This window comes from Rhea pennata, assembly GCF_028389875.1.
Source record: "Rhea pennata isolate bPtePen1 chromosome 35 unlocalized genomic scaffold, bPtePen1.pri SUPER_35_unloc_1, whole genome shotgun sequence".
NCBI classification, from domain to species: domain Eukaryota; kingdom Metazoa; phylum Chordata; class Aves; order Rheiformes; family Rheidae; genus Rhea; species Rhea pennata.
Genome location: NW_026907594.1, coordinates 23,553 through 38,622, shown reverse-complemented (window position 1 = coordinate 38,622; position 15,070 = coordinate 23,553). Strand labels below are relative to the sequence as shown.

At 70.1% G+C, this 15,070-nt stretch overlaps 2 protein-coding genes across 2 annotated transcripts; both read left to right on the top strand.

Annotated features, from left to right (window-relative positions):
• Positions 1-99: 99 nt before the first annotated feature.
• Positions 100-4,411, top strand: RENBP (renin binding protein). The gene is made up of 10 exons (XM_062600787.1): positions 100-114; positions 1,145-1,262; positions 1,903-1,978; positions 2,092-2,167; positions 2,274-2,839; positions 3,353-3,434; positions 3,533-3,708; positions 3,812-3,943; positions 4,054-4,141; positions 4,287-4,411. The coding sequence occupies exons 2-10, from the start codon at positions 1,168-1,170 to the stop codon at positions 4,355-4,357; spliced, it is 1,362 nt and encodes a 453-aa protein (XP_062456771.1). The 5' UTR covers positions 100-114; positions 1,145-1,167; the 3' UTR covers positions 4,358-4,411.
• Positions 4,412-5,702: 1,291 nt separating this feature from the next.
• On the top strand, positions 5,703-13,417 carry SYP (synaptophysin). Its single transcript, XM_062600788.1, has 6 exons — positions 5,703-5,801; positions 6,779-6,844; positions 7,571-7,695; positions 9,300-9,507; positions 11,114-11,305; positions 13,154-13,417. The coding sequence occupies exons 1-6, from the start codon at positions 5,784-5,786 to the stop codon at positions 13,415-13,417; spliced, it is 873 nt and encodes a 290-aa protein (XP_062456772.1). The 5' UTR covers positions 5,703-5,783.
• The last annotated feature ends 1,653 nt before the right edge of the window (positions 13,418-15,070 follow it).

Genomic DNA, 15,070 nt, shown 5'->3' with positions numbered 1-15,070 from the left:
GGGGGCGGGGCCGGCGGGGCGGGGGGCGGGGCCGGGGCTGGGGAAGGGCCCGGAGGGGGCGGGGCCGGCGGCGCGGGGTCTCGTGACGGGGCAGCGCGCGCGGCGCCTCGGTGGGTCCGTGGCTGTGGGGCCGGGGGGGGGGGGGGGGAATGGGGCGGCCTCTCCCCACTCCGGCTGCGGGGGTGTCTGTGGGGCGACTCCTCCTCGGCTGGGGGGCTGGGGGGGGGGTCTGTGGGGCATCCCCCCTCCGCTGTGGGGCCAAAGGGGGCCTCTGTGGGCCCCTCCCCACTCCGGCTGTGGGGGGTGTCTGTGGGGCGACCTCTCGGCTGTGTGGTTGAGGGGGTTCTGTGGGGCGCCCCCCCTCTGCTGTGGGGCTGGAGAGGGCCTCTGTGGGCCCCTCCCCACCCGGGCTTTGGGGGTGTCTGTGGGGCGCTCCCTTGGCTGTGGGGTTGGGTTGAGGGGGTTCTGTGGGGTGCCCCACCCGGCTGTGGGGCTGGTGGGGGGTCCTGTGGGCCCCTCCCCACCCCAGCTTTGGGGGTATCTGTGGGACACTCCCTTGGCTGTGGGTTGGGGGGGTTCTGTGGGGTGCCCCACCTGGCTGTGGGGCTGGAGGGAGGTTCTGGGGGCCCCTCCCCACCCCAGCTTTGGGGATGTCTGTGGGGTGCTCCCCTGGTTGTGGGGCTGGAGGGGGGTTCTGTGAGCCCCTCCCCGCCCCAGCTGTGGGGCCGAGGAGGTGTCTGTGGGGCGCTCCCCCAGTTGTGGGGCTGGGGCTGGGCCTGGGGGGCTGCTCTGCTGCGGAGGAGTGTCCCACAGCCCTGTCTGTGGGGCGGAGGGCACTGCGGGGCTGGGGCTATAGGGCTGAGGGATCCGTGGAGCGTCTCACGTTTGATGCTATGGGGCTGAGGGGTTCTTCAGGCCTAGTCTGTGTGGCCGAGGGGTCTGTGGGGCACCCTACAGCCAAGGGTATGGGGCTGAGAGGTCTGTGGGGTGGGGCTATAGGGCTGAGGGGTCTTCAGACTCCCAGAACCAGGTTATGGGTCTGTGCTCCCCCCTCCCCCCAGCCGCACTAGCCTGCCCCATGGGGGCCATAGAGGTAGATCTATGGGGCTGGGGGGATCTGAGGGCTCCGTGGGGCACCCCACAGCAGGCTCCCCCCCCTCGGGACCGATGGTGTCGCTGAGCGCCTGGCGCGAGCGGGTGGCGGCGGAGCTGGATGCGACCATCGCCTTCTGGGAGCGCCACTCGCACGACCCCCAGCACGGGTGAGCCCAGGCGTCCGGGCCCCACACCTGCCCACGGACCAGGCGCCTGGGCCCCACACCCACCCACGGACCAGGTGTCCGGGCCCCACACCTCCCCGGGGACCAGGTGTCCGGGCCCCACACCTCCCTGGGGACCAGGCGTCCAGGCCCCACACTTCCCTGGGGACCAGGTGTCCGGGCCCCACACCTCCCCGGGGACCAGGCGTCCAGGCCCCACACCTACCTGGGGACCAGGCATCCAGGCCTCACACCCTCCTTGGGGTCCAGGCCCCACACCTCCCCAGGGACCAGGCGCCTGGGCCCCACACCCACCCACGTACCAGGCGTCCGGGCCCCACACCTGCCCACGGACCAGGCGTCCGGGCCCCACACCCTCCCCACGGACCAGGTGCCCGGGCCCCACACCTCCCCAGGGACCAGGCGTCCGGGCCCCACACCCTCCCCACGGACCAGGTGCCTGGGCCCCACACCTCCCTGGGGACCCCGAACCCAGAGCCTGCTCATCCCACTCAGGCGTCCCGGGAACTGAACCCTTGTCCTCCCCCACCCCCCACCCCCCCCCCCCCAACGAGCCAGCCGTGGGCCCAGGCGTCCGGCTGTGGGCCCAGGCGTCCGGGTGACCCTTGTCCTGCCCCGGCAGCGGGTTCTTCTCCTGCCTGAGCCGCGACGGCACCGTCTACGATGAGACCAAGTACGTGTGGCTGCAGGGACGGCAGGTGAGCCCGGACGCCAGGGCCCCCCATGGGGCTGGAGTGGGGGAGGGAGGGGGGGAGGACAGGGGCGCCCGGACGCCTGGGCTCCTCCGCTGTCCCCACCCCCCCCCCTCCAGGTGTGGGTCTACTCCCGACTTTACCGGAAAATGCCCCGTTTCCGACGCCCCGAAATCCTGGAGGCGGCACGGGCAGGTGAGAGCGCCCGGACGCCTGGGTCCCCCGGAAGGGGTGCGCCCGGAGGCCTGGGAATCACCCGGACGCCTGGGCCCCCCCCACCCCCCGGCCCGTTTTCCCGCAGGGGGGGAGTTCCTGCTGCGTTGCGCCCGGCTGGAGCCCGGCTCGCCCCGCGCCGCCTTCGCCCTGAGCCGCGACGGGCGCCCGGCGCGGGTGCAGCGCACCGTCTTCAGCGAGGTCTTCTGCGCCCTGGGCCTCGACGAGCTGGGACGGGCCGCCGAGGAGCCGCGCTACCGGGTGAGCCGGACGCCTGGGCCCCGCCGTGGGGGGTGTGTGTGTGTGGCGGGGGGGGGGAGGATCCACCCGCCGCCTTTTCGGGGCAGATCCCGGGGTATTTGGTGCCTGCCGTTCCCGCGGCGGTGCTGGACGCCTGGGCCCCCCCCCCCGCCTCCTCCAACCCCCCTCCGGCAGGCGGCGGCGCGGGAGTGGATGGCGGCGGTGGCCCGCTGGGCCCGCGAGGCCCCCGAGGAGCTGGGGCGGCCGCGGCTGGCGGGGGCCCCCCCCCACGAGGCGCTGGCGGTGCCCATGATGGTGCTGGGCCTGGCCGAGCAGCTCCGCGACGGCCCCGCCGACGGCGACCTGGACGAGCTGGCGGCCTGGGGCGCCCGGCGGCTCCTCGCCCACCTCCAGGTACCGCCCCCCCCCCCCGGGGCCGCCCCCCCGGCCCAGATCCCCTCCGCAGCCACCTCCTACATCCCCTGGGAGCTTCCTACCCCCCCCCCAGTATCCCCAGTGCACGCCCAGGAGCTTCCTACACCCCCAATTCCCCCCATGAGCTTCCTGCACCCCCAATATCCCCAGTGCACCCTCAGGAGCTTCCTGTCCCCCCCCAAATAACCCAGGTGCACCCCCAATCCTTCCCGAGGGGTTTCCTGCACCCCAAATATCGCCAGTGCACACCCCCCTGCACCCACAGATCCTTCTCAGGAGACCTTTTGCCCCCCAGGTGTTCCCACACAACCCCAATTTCTCCCCTCTGAAGCCTCCTGCACCTCTGGCTCCGCCCAGGGTCTTCCCTGCACCCCCAGATCCCCCCATGGATTCCCCCCCCCTCACACCTGCAAGCCCCCATAGCCACACAGGTGTGTCCCAGCCTCCCCCCCGAGCCCCCCAGGGCACCCCCAAATCCTCCTGCCCCCGCAGCGGGGCGACTCCGTCGTGCTGGAAAACGTCTCCCCGGACGGGAAGGAGCTGCCGGGCAGCATGGGGCGGCTGATGAACCCCGGTGAGCCCCACGCTGGGGTCCCCCCACTCCCCCACCAACCCCACCCGGACGCCTGGGCCCGCCATCATGACCCCCCCCCTCACCCCACCCCCCCGCAGGCCACGCCATCGAGGCGGGCTGGTTCCTGCTGCGCTTCGCCCAGCGCCGGGGCGACGAGGCGCTGGCAGCCCGCGCCATCGCCGCCTTCGTCGAGGCGCCCCTGCGGCGCGGCTGGGACCCCCAGCACGGGGGGCTCTTCGCCTTCCTCGACGCCGACGGGCACTGTCCCACCCAGGTACGCCGGGGTGGGTGGGGGGGTGGGGGTTTGGATGGGGTCCCCCCTCCCCCCCCGGTCCCCCCTCTCTTCTCCGCAGCTCTTGACACCGCTTTCTCCCCAGCTCGAGTGGAGCATGAAGCTGTGGTGGCCCCACGCCGAGGCCATGGTGGCCCTGCTGGCCGCCTACGCCCACGACCGGCGGCCCGAGCACCTGGAGGACTTCCAGCGCGTCGCCGACTACGCCTTCAGCAAGGTGCCCGGACGCCTGGGCCCCCCCCACCTCGTCCCCGTCCCGTCCCGTGGGGCGCTGGCCTGGGTTGGCCCCCCCGTCTTACATCCCGCACTCCGGTCTCCTCCCCGCAGTTCCGCGACGCCGAGCACGGCGAGTGGTTCGGGTACCTCTCGCGGGAGGGCAACGTGGCGCTCACCATCAAGGGGGGCCCGTTCAAAGGTAGGGACACCCCCCCCACCCCCGCCCGGACGCCTGTGTCCCCCGTGGCGGGCGGGGGGTGCGAGGAGGGTGGGTATCCCCTGTACTGGTGTTACTGGGGGGGTACTGGTGTAACTGGGCCTGGCGCCTGCTCTGCCTGCCGCAGGCTGCTTCCACGTGGCGCGGGCGCTGCTCATGTGCGAGGAGATGCTGGAGGAGCTGCTGCGGGAGGGCTGACGGCGCTGCCGCCCCCTCCCCTGGTCCCCCCCAATAAACCGGCACGTCCCTCTGGCTGCGTGTGGCTGCGGCGCGCGGAAACCCGGCGTGCGGGCGCCTCCCGCTCTCGCCCCGGAGGCCTCGCTGCCCTCCGCAGCCTCCTCTGCCTTGCGGCGGGAGGCATCCGAGCCCGCCCCACCCAAAACAGCCTGGCCCGGGGGACCCAGGCGTCCGGGCTTGCGCCCCACCCCTAAATAAGCCAGGCATCGAGGCTTGCCAGGCCCCAACATGGCACCCCCCTTGGGCGTCAAGGCTTGCCGGGCCCGAACATGGTGCTGCACGAGGCTTTGAGGCTCGCTAGGCCCCGCTAACATGGTGCCGCCCCAGGCATCGAAACTCGCCAGGCCCCAACATGGTGCCCCCTTGGGCTTCGAGGCTCGCCAGGCCTCAACGTGGCACCACCCCAAGCTTCAAGGCTCGCCAGGCCCCAAAATGGCAACATCCCAGGCCTTGAGGCTCACCAGGCCCAAACATGGCGCCACCTTGGGCTTTGAGGCTCACCAGGGCCCAACATGGCACCACCCTGGGCTTCAAGGCTTGCCAGGCCCCAACATGGTGCCCCCTCGGGCTTCGAGGCTCGCCAGGCCCCAACATGGCGCCACCCGAGGCTTCGAGGCTCGCCAGGCCCCAACATGGTGCCACCTTGGGCTTCGAGGCTCGCCAGGCCCCAATCTGGCGCCGCCCCAAGCATCAAGGCTCACCAGGTCCCAACATGGCGCAACCCCAGGCATCAAGGCTCGCCAGGCCCCAACATGGCGCCACCCGAGGCTTCGAGGCTTGCCAGGCCCCAACATGGCGCCTCCTCAGGCTTCGAGGCTCGCCAGGCCCCAACATGGTGCCACACAAGGCTTCGAGGCTCACCAGGCCCCAACATAGCGCCACCCCAGGCATCAAGGCTCGCCAGGCCCCAACATGGCGCCCCCTCGGGCTTCGAGGCTTGCCAGGCCCCAACATGGTGCCGCCTCCGGCTTCGAGGCTCGCCAGGCCCCAACATGGTGCCACCCGAGGCTTCGAGGCTCGCCAGGCCCCAACATGGCGCTGCCCCAGGCTTTGAGGCTCGCCAGGCCCCAATCTGGTGCCGCCCCACGCATCGGAACTCGCCAGGTCCCAACATGGCGCAACCCTGCGGCGGCCTCACGCGTCACTTCCGCCCTTCCCCGCGGGGGCCGCACGGCGGCGCTGTTCCCGCCGCGCATGCGCGCGCTGCGCCCGCCGCCCCGCCCCGCCCACGCGCGCGCGCGCACGCGAAAAGCGGGAGGGGGAAGAGGGCTGTTCCCGCCTGGCACCGCCCCTCCCGCCGCGTCGTCGCGCGCGGGCGCGCGCGGCTGTTCCCCCCCCCGCCGCCGCTCCCCCCGCCGCCGCGCTGCGTCTCCCCGAGCCCGCAGCGATGGAGGTGCTGAACCAGGTGAGCGCGGCCCCCCCCGCACCCCCCCCGCACCCCGCGGGGGGGGGGGCGACTACACTGGGGGGGGGGCATTGCACAGCACGGGGGTGATTGCGGGGGGGGGGGATGCAATCACACCGGGGGGTCATTTGCACGGGGAGAGGGGGCGATTTGATTGCAGCAAGGGGTTAATTGCATCGCGGGGGGGGGGGGAATAATTGCACCAGGGGGTTAATTGCACGGGGGGGGGGGCAATTAATTGCACTAAGGGGTTAATTGCACAAGGGCAATTTAATTAGAGGAGGGGGTAATTGCGTGGGGAGGGGGGTTATTTGCAGGGAGGCGATGCAGTTTGCCCGGGGGGGGGGGGTGGCATCAGCCGGGGGGGGGCGGCTGGGATTGCAGCGGGGGCGGATTTGATTTGGGGGGGGGGGGGGATGCACTCGGGCTGGGATTTGCACGGGGGGGGCGATGTTTGCAGCAGGGGTGGACACGATTCGCCGGCCGGGGGGGGGGCTACTTGTCCCCGGGGGGGGGATTATTTACCCCGGGGGGGGATATTTGCACCCGAGATGAGGATGCAATTTTCCGCGGGGGGGGGGGAGTGTTGCATTGCAGAGGGATATTTGCCCCGCGGGGGGGGGGATTTGCCCCGCGGGGGGGGGGGGATTTGCCCCTGGGGGGGGCGCAGCAGCCGCTGCGGCCGGGGGGGGGGGGAGGTGCCGCAGCGCCGGGGGGGGGGCCGCATTTTCCAGCGGGGGGGGGGGGGAGGATGATGCAGCGTTGCGCCTCGGGGGGGGGGTGGCCGAGCCCCCTCCCGGACCCCTCCGGGAGGGAGGGGGGCGTGGTATGACGTCAGCACAGCGTCAGGCGTGAGGTCACACCCAGCCCCGAGGCGCAGCGCCCCCTGGAGGGCTCCCTCCCCCCCCCCCCCCCCCGAGCCGGACGCCGGGGCCCCCCCGGACGCCGGGGCCCCGCGCTGAGGGTCTGTCCCGCAGCTGGTGGCCGGGGGCCAGTTCCGGGTGATCAAGGAGCCGCTGGGCTTCCTGAAGCTGCTGGAGTGGGTGAGCGACCCCCGCCCCCCCCCCCCCGGGCCCGCCCGGACCCCCCCGGACCCCTGCACTTGTCCCTGGACGCTTAGATCCCCCCCGGACCCCCCATATCCCCCCCAGACCCCTCTGGACCCCCTATAGGTTCTCCAAGCCCCCCCCCAATTCCCTTCACCCCCTCCCAGCCCCCCCAGCCCCCCCCCCACATTCCCTTCAGCCCCCTCCCAGCCCCCCCCAGGACCCCCCAATTCCTCTCAACCCCCTTTCAGAGACTCCCAGACCCCCCCAATTCCCTCCAAACTCCTCTAGCCCCCCCAGCCCCCCCCCAATTCCCTCCAAATCCCTCTCAGATCCCCCCCCGGACCCCTTGGGCCTCCCCAGACCCCTCCCCACTCCCCCCCCACAGATTCCTCCCAGCCCCCCCGACCCTCCCAATTCCCCAGATCCCCCCCCCCCGGACCCTATTGACCCCCCCCCAGGTCCCCTCCAGGACCCCCTTGACCCCCCGTAGATCCTCCCAGGACCCTCTGGACCCCCCCCCCCCACCACCATTCTCCCCCAGTTCCCCCCTCCCTGAAGCAGCTGCCAATTTGGGTCATCTCGGTCTAATCCTGGGATTAACGAGGCTGGGGAGGAGGAGGGGGGGGGGTAACGAACGTGGGCTCTGCCCATCTAGGGGTGTTGGGGGGGGGGGACGTGCCGGTCACCCCTCCTGTGTCCCCCCCCCTCCCCGCCCCCCAGCTCTTCTCCATCTTCGCCTTCGCCACCTGCGGCAGCTACTCGGGCTCCTTCGGCCTGAGCGTCGAATGTGCCACCCGCAACGAGAGCGACCTCAACATCGCCGTGGACTTCGGCTACCCCTTCAGGTGCGCCGCCGCCGGGGGGGGGGCGGGGAGGAGGCGCTCCAGGCCCATAGGATCCTCTCTGGCATGCTATGGGGCCATACGCCCCCCCCGGGGGGCTCCTACAATCCCCTCGCCCTGTATGCACCAACTAGGGATGCTCCAGGCCCATAGGGACCATTGATGGAGATGCTCCAGGCCCGTAGGGACCAACCAGGGATGGTCCAGGCCCATAGGGACCATTGATGGAGATGGTCCAGGCCCATAGGGACCATTGGGGGAGATGCTCCAGGCCCGTAGGGACCAACCAGGGATGGTCCAGGCCCATAGGGACCATTGATGGAGATGGTCCAGGCCCATAGGGACCATTGGGGGAGATGCTCCAGGCCCGTAGGGACCAACCAGGGGTGGTATAGGCCCATAGGGACCATTGGGGGAGATGCTCCAGGCTCGTAGGGACCATTGGGGGAGATGCTCCAGGCCCATAGGGACCATTGATGGAGATGGTCCAGGCCCATAGGGACCATTGGGGGAGATGCTCCAGGCCCGTAGGGACCAACCAGGGATGGTCCAGGCCCATAGGGACCATTGGGGGAGATGCTCCAGGCCCGTAGGGACCAACCAGGGGTGGTCCAGGCCCATAGGGACCATTGGGGGAGATGCTCCAGGCCCATAGGGACCATTGGGGGAGATGCTCCAGGCCCGTAGGGACCAACCAGGGATGGTCCAGGCCCATAGGGACCATTGATGGAGATGCTCCAGGCCCATAGGGACCATTGGGGGAGATGCTCCAGGCCCGTAGGGACCAACCAGGGGTGGTCCAGGCCCATAGGGACCATTGGGGGAGATGCTCCAGGCCCGTAGGGACCAACCAGGGATGCTCCAGGCCCATAGGGACCATTGGGGGAGATGCTCCAGGCCCATAGGGACCAACCAGGCACGGTCCAAGTCATATGGACCATTGGGGGTGATGCTCCAGACTCATACGGACCATTGATGGACATGCTCTGGGCCCACAGAGACCAACCGGGGATGCTCTAGACCTATATGGACCATTGAGGGAGGTGCTCCGGGGCCATAGTGACCAATCAGAGATGCTCCAGGCCTATGTGGACCATTGATAGAAATGCTCCAGGCCCATAGGGACCAACCAGGCATGCTCCAGGCCTATAGGGACCATTGATGGAGATGCTCCAGGCCCATAGGGGCCAACCAGGGATGGTCCAAGTCCATACGGACTATTGGGGGAGATGCTTCAGACCCATATGGACCATTAAGGGAGATGCTCCAGGCCCATGGGGGCCAACCAGGGATCCTCTAGACCTATATGAACCATTGAGGGCAATGCTCCAGGTCCATAGTGACCAACCAGGCATGCTCCATGTCCATAGGGACCATTGGGGGAGATACCCCGGGCCCATAGGGACCAACCAGGCATGGTCCAAATCCATAGGGACCATTGGGACTGATGCTCCAAACCCATATGGACCATTAAGGGAGATGCTTCAGGTCCATAGGGACCAACCAGGCATGGTCCAGGCCCATAGGGACCAATGGGGGAGATGCTATGTGCAACGGTGCGGGGGCCAGCGGCGGGGGCCGGCGCTAGCCCGCTGCGGGTGCCCCAGGCTGCACCAGGTGTACTTCCTGGCCCCCACGTGCCAGGGCACCGAGAGGGGCCACCAGGAGAAGGTGTTCCTGGTGGGCGACTACTCGTCGGCCGCTGAGTTCTTCGTCACCGTGGCCGTCTTCGCCTTCCTCTACGCCCTGGGCGCCCTCGGCGTCTACCTCTTCCTCGACAGCAAGTACCGGGAGAACAACAAGGGGCCCGTCATCGTGAGTGGGGGCGATGGGGGGGCACGGGCAGGTGGGGGGACGTGGGGCACGGGTACGTGGGCTTGTGGGGAGAAGATGGGCGGATGTGGGGTGTGGGGACATGGGGCACAAGGACATGGGGGACTATAGGAGGGCCATGGAGGATCATGGAGGATACTGGGGCCGTGGGGATGGGGCCGTGGGAGGACATGGAGAGCATTGGGGCCATGGATGACACTTGGGGCATGGGGATGGGACCATGGAGGCCGTGGAGGACATTGGGGCCGTGGAGAACATGCATGACGTTGGGGCCATGGAGAACGTTGGGATCATCAGGATGGGGCCATGAAGGACATTGGGGCCATGGAGGACATTGGGGCCATGGGGATGGGGCCATGAAGAACATGGAGGACACTGCGGCCATGGAGGACATTGGGGCCAGGGGGATGGGGCCATGGAGAACATGGAGGACATTGGGGCCCTGGAGGACATTGGGGCCGTGGGGCCATGGAGAACACTGGGACCATGGGGATAGGGCCATGGAGGACACTGGGGCCATGGAGGACATTGGGGCCATGGGGATAGGGCCATGGAGGACACTGGGGCCATGGAGGACATTGGGACCATGGGGATGGGGCCATGGAGAGCATGGAGGGTATTGGGGCCACGGAGAACATTGGGATCATTGGGATGGGGCCATGGAGGACACTGGGGCCATCATGGAGGACATTGGGGCCATAGGGCTGGGGCCATAGAGGACACTGGGGCCATGGAGGACATTGGGATCATTGGGATGGGGCCATGGAGGACACTAGGGCCATGGAGAACATTGGGATCATTGGGATGGGGCCATGGAGGACACTGGGGCCATGGAGAACATTGGGATCATTGGGATGGGGCCATGGAGGACACTGGGGCCATCATGGAGGACATTGGGGCCATAGGGCTGGGGCCATGGAGGACACTGGGGCCATGGAGGACATTGGGATCATTGGGATGGGGCCATGGAGGACACTGGGGCCACGGAGGACATTGGGATCATTGAGATGGGGCCATGGAGGACACTGGGGCCACGGAGGACATTGGGATCATTGAGATGGGGCCATGGAGGACACTGGGGCCATGGAGAACATTGGGATCATTGAGATGGGGCCATGGAGGACACTGGGGCCACGGAGGACATTGGGATCATTGAGATGGGGCCATGGAGGACACTGGGGCCATGGAGAACATTGGGATCATTGAGATGGGGCCATGGAGGACACTGGGGCCACGGAGGACATTGGGATCATTGAGATGGGGCCATGGAGGACACTGGGGCCATGGAGAACATTGGGATCATTGGGATGGGGCCATGGAGGACACTGGGGCCACGGAGGACATTGGGATCATTGAGATGGGGCCATGGAGGACACTGGGGCCATGGAGAACATTGGGATCATTGGGATGGGGCCATGGAGAACATTGGGATCATTGGGATGGGGCCATGGAGGACACTGGGGCCACGGAGGACATTGGGGCCATGGGGCTGGGGCCGTGGAGGGCACTGGGGATGGGGCCACGGGGGGAGCCGGGGGGAGCGCGCGTGACGCCGCCCCCCCACCCACCCCACCTTCTCGGCGCCCAGGACCTGGTGGCCACGGGGGTGCTGGCCTTCCTGTGGCTGGTGAGCTCCTGCGCCTGGGCCAAGGCGCTGGCGGACATCAAGGAGGCCACGGCGCCCGCCGGCGTCCTGGCCGAGCTGCCGGGCTGCCGGCGCCCGGGGGCCCGCTGCCGCGGCCTGCGCTCGCCCGTCACCTCCGGCCTCAACACCTCCGTGGTGAGCCCCACGGCGCCCCACGGCGCCCTATAGCGTCCCCGTCACCTCCGGCCTCAGCACCTCCGTGGTGAGCCCCACGGCGCCCCACGGCGCCCTATAGCGTCCCCGTCACCTCCGGCCTCAACACCTCCGTGGTGAGCCCCACGGCGCCCCACGGCGCCCTATAGCGTCCCCGTCGCCTCCGGCCTCAGCACCTCCGTGGTGAGCCCCACGGCGCCCCACGGCGCCCTATAGCGTCCCCGTCGCCTCCGGCCTCAGCACCTCCGTGGTGAGCCCCACGGCGCCCCACGGCGCCCTATAGCGTCCCCGTCGCCTCCGGCCTCAGCACCTCCGTGGTGAGCCCCACGGCGCCCCACGGCGCCCTATAGCGTCCCCGTCACCTCCGGCCTCAGCACCTCCGTGGTGAGCCCCACGGCGCCCCACGGCGCCCTATAGCGTCCCCGTCGCCTCCGGCCTCAGCACCTCCGTGGTGAGCCCCACGGCGCCCCACGGCGCCCTATAGCGTCCCCGTCACCTCCGGCCTCAGCACCTCCGTGGTGAGCCCCACGGCGCCCCACGGCGCCCTATAGCGTCCCCGTCACCTCCGGCCTCAGCACCTCCGTGGTGAGCCCCACGGCGCCCCACGGCGCCCTATAGCGTCCCCGTCACCTCCGGCCTCAGCACCTCCGTGGTGAGCCCCACGGCGCCCCACGGCGCCCTATAGCGTCCCCGTCACCTCCGGCCTCAGCACCTCCGTGGTGAGCCCCCATGGTGCCCTATAGTGCCCTATAGTACCCCCACAACCCTGTCAGGTTCCCCTGGGACCTATGGCATCCCTATAGCTCCCCACAGTACTCCCCTAGGATCCCCACAGGCCTCCCCCCGGTAGTGGAGTCGGGACCTATAGCAGCCCTATAGATTCCAATAGTGCTCCTCTGGGTCCTATAGCATCCCTGGACCTTTCCTGTAGCCCCCTAGCACCTATAGCACCCCTATAACACTCCACAGGACCTATAGCACCTCTGTAGCACTCCCCTCGGGTCCTATACCACCCCTAGAGCCCCCTCCATCGCCTGGGACCCAGAACCCCCCTGGAGCCCCCCCTTCCAGCCCCCTGGGATGTATGGCATCCCTATAGACCCCTATAGCCCTGCCCCAGGACCTATAGCACCCCTAGAGCCCCCCTTTCCCTGGGACCTATAGCAGCCTTATAGGCTCTCACAGTAGCTATAGCACCACTGGAGCCCCCGCAGCCCCCTGGGACCTATGGCACCCCTATAGCCTTCCCCTGGGCCCTATAGCACCCCTAGAGCCCCCCATTCCCAGGACCTATAGCAGCCGTATAGGCTCTCATAGTACTCCCACGGGTCCTATAGCACTCCTGGAGCCCCCCCCCCCCAAGATCCCTGGGACCTATGGCACCCCTATAGCCTTCCCCTGGGCCCTATAGCACCCCTGGAGCCCCCCTCCCCATTCCCTGGGACCTGTAGCAGCCCTATAGGCTCTCACACTCCTCCCCTGGGACCTAGAGCCCCCCCCCCGGAGCCCCCTGGGACCTGTGGCACCCCTATAGCCCTCCCCCGGGCCCTATAGCACCCCTAGAGACCCCCCCCCCCAGAGCCCCTGGGACCTAGAGCCCCCCCGGAGCCCCCTGGGACCTGTGGCACCCCTATAGCCCTCCCCCGGGCCCTATAGCACCCCTAGAGCCCTCCGTTCCGTGGGACCTATAGCAGCCCTATAGTGCTCCCCCAGGTCCTATGGCAGCCCTGGAGCCACCCCCACCCCCCCATCCCGGGACCCCACCTCCCGGCGCCTATAGGGCCGCCCCCTATAGCGTGTGTGTCTGTCCCCCCCCCCGCCCCCCCGCAGGTCTTCGGCTTCCTGAACCTGGTGCTGTGGACGGGCAACCTCTGGTTCGTGTTCAAGGAGACGGGCTGGGGGGGGCCGTGGGGCCGCGGCCCCCCCGCCGGCGCCCCCGAGAAGCCGGCGGCCCCCGAGGGCGGCTACGGGCAGCCCGAGGGCGGCTACGGGCAGCCCGGCGGCTACCAGCCCGACTACGGCCAGGGCGGCTACGGCCCCCCCGAGGGGGGGTACGGCCAGGCCGCCCCCACCTCCTTTGCCAACCAGATGTAGGGTGAGTGGGGCCGTGCCGGGGGGGGGGGCTGGGGGTCCGGGGTGTCCCCTATGGGGGGCCGGGGGTGTCCTGGGGGGGGGTCTGGGGGTGCCCTATGGGGCTGGGGTGCCCTATGGGGGGGCTGAGGGTACCCTTTGGGTCTGGGGGTGTCCCCTACTGGGGGGCTGGGGGTGCCCTATGGGGGGGCTGGGGGTGCCCTTTGGGTCTGGGGGTGTCCCCTACTGGGGGGCTGGGGGTGCCCTATGGGGGGGCTGGGGGTGCCCTTTGGGTCTGGGGGTGTCCCCTACTGGGGGGCTGGGGGTGTCCTGGGGGGGGTCTGGGGGTGCCCTATGGGGCTGGGGTGCCCTATGGGGGGGCTGAGGGTGCCCTTTGGGTCTGGGGGTGTCCCCTACTGGGGGGCTGGGGGTGTCCTGGGGGGGGTCTGGGGGTGCCCTACGGGTCTGGGGTATTCCCTGGTGGGTCTGGGGGTGCCCTTTGGGTCTGGGGGTGTCCCCTATGGGGGGCCTGGGGGTGTCCTGGGGGGGGGTCTGGGGGTGCCCTATGGGGCTGGGGTGCCCTATGGGGGGGCTGAGGGTGCCCTTGTGGGTGTGCTGGGGGTGCCCTACGGGTCTGGGGGTGTCCTGGAGGGGGGTCTGGGGGTGCCCTATGGGTCTGGGGTGCCCTATGGGGGGCTGGGGGTGTCCCTGGGGGTCCAGAGTGTTCCCTGGGGGGAGTCTGGGAGTGCCCCATGGGGGTCTGGGGGTGCCCTATGGGGGGATCTGGGGGAGCCTCACAGTGGCCTGGGGGGGTCGCCATGGGTCAGGCTGCCCCACGGGGGTCTGGGGGGGGCGCTGTGGGTCGGGGAGCCCCACGGGGGTCCGGGTGCCGCCGTGGGTCAGGCTGCCCCACGGGGGTCTGGGAGGGGTGCTGTGGGTCGGGGAGCCCCACGGGGGTCCGGGTGCCGCCGTGGGTCAGGCTGCCCCACGGGGGTCTGGGGGGGGGCGCTGTGGGTCGGGGAGCCCCACGGGGGTCCCGGTGCCGCCGTGGGTCAGGCTGCCCCACGGGGGTCTGGGAGGGGCGCTGTGGGTCAGGGAGCCCCACGGGGGTCCGGGTGCCGCCGTGGGTCAGGCTGCCCCACGGGGGTCTGGGGGGGGGCACTGTGGGTCGGGGAGCCCCACGGGGGTCCGGGTGCCGCCGTGGGTCAGGCTGCCCCACGGGGGTCTGGGGGGGGCGCTGTGGGTCGGGGAGCCCCACGGGGGTCCGGGTGCCGCCGTGGGTCAGGCTGCCCCTGACGGCCTCTCTCCCGCAGGTCCCCCCCCAGCAGGGGGGCGCCGAGCCCAGGAGCCGCCCTGGGGGGCAGGGGGCGGGGCCTAGGGGGGCGGGGCGGCCCCGCCCCCTCTGCGTGCAGCTATGGTGTCTGTGGGGCCTGCCCCATAGCCTGCCCCACTGCCTGCCTCGTCGCCCTGCCCCATAGCCCTGGGGCCTGCCCCATCGCCCCGCCCTATAGGCCCGCAGCCTGCCCCATAGCCCCTCCCCATAGCTCTGGGGCCTGCCCCATAGCCGAGCCCCACAACCCGCCCCACGGCCCTGTGGCCTGCGCCATGTCCCTGCCCCAAAGCCCCGTTGCCCTGTGCCATAGCCTCGTGGCCTGCCCCACGGCCCTGCCCCATAGC

Coding starts and splice junctions, on each gene's coding strand:
- RENBP (XM_062600787.1), top strand. CDS start 1,168: ATGGTGTCGCTGAGCGCCTGGCGCGAGCGGGTGGCGGCGGAGCTGGAT. Junction 1,263..1,902: donor TCGCACGACCCCCAGCACGG/GTGAGCCCAGGC, acceptor CTGCCCCGGCAG/CGGGTTCTTCTCCTGCCTGA. Junction 3,709..3,811: donor ACGGGCACTGTCCCACCCAG/GTACGCCGGGGT, acceptor CTTTCTCCCCAG/CTCGAGTGGAGCATGAAGCT.
- SYP (XM_062600788.1), top strand. Junction 6,845..7,570: donor TCCTGAAGCTGCTGGAGTGG/GTGAGCGACCCC, acceptor CCCGCCCCCCAG/CTCTTCTCCATCTTCGCCTT. Junction 7,696..9,299: donor GACTTCGGCTACCCCTTCAG/GTGCGCCGCCGC, acceptor CGGGTGCCCCAG/GCTGCACCAGGTGTACTTCC.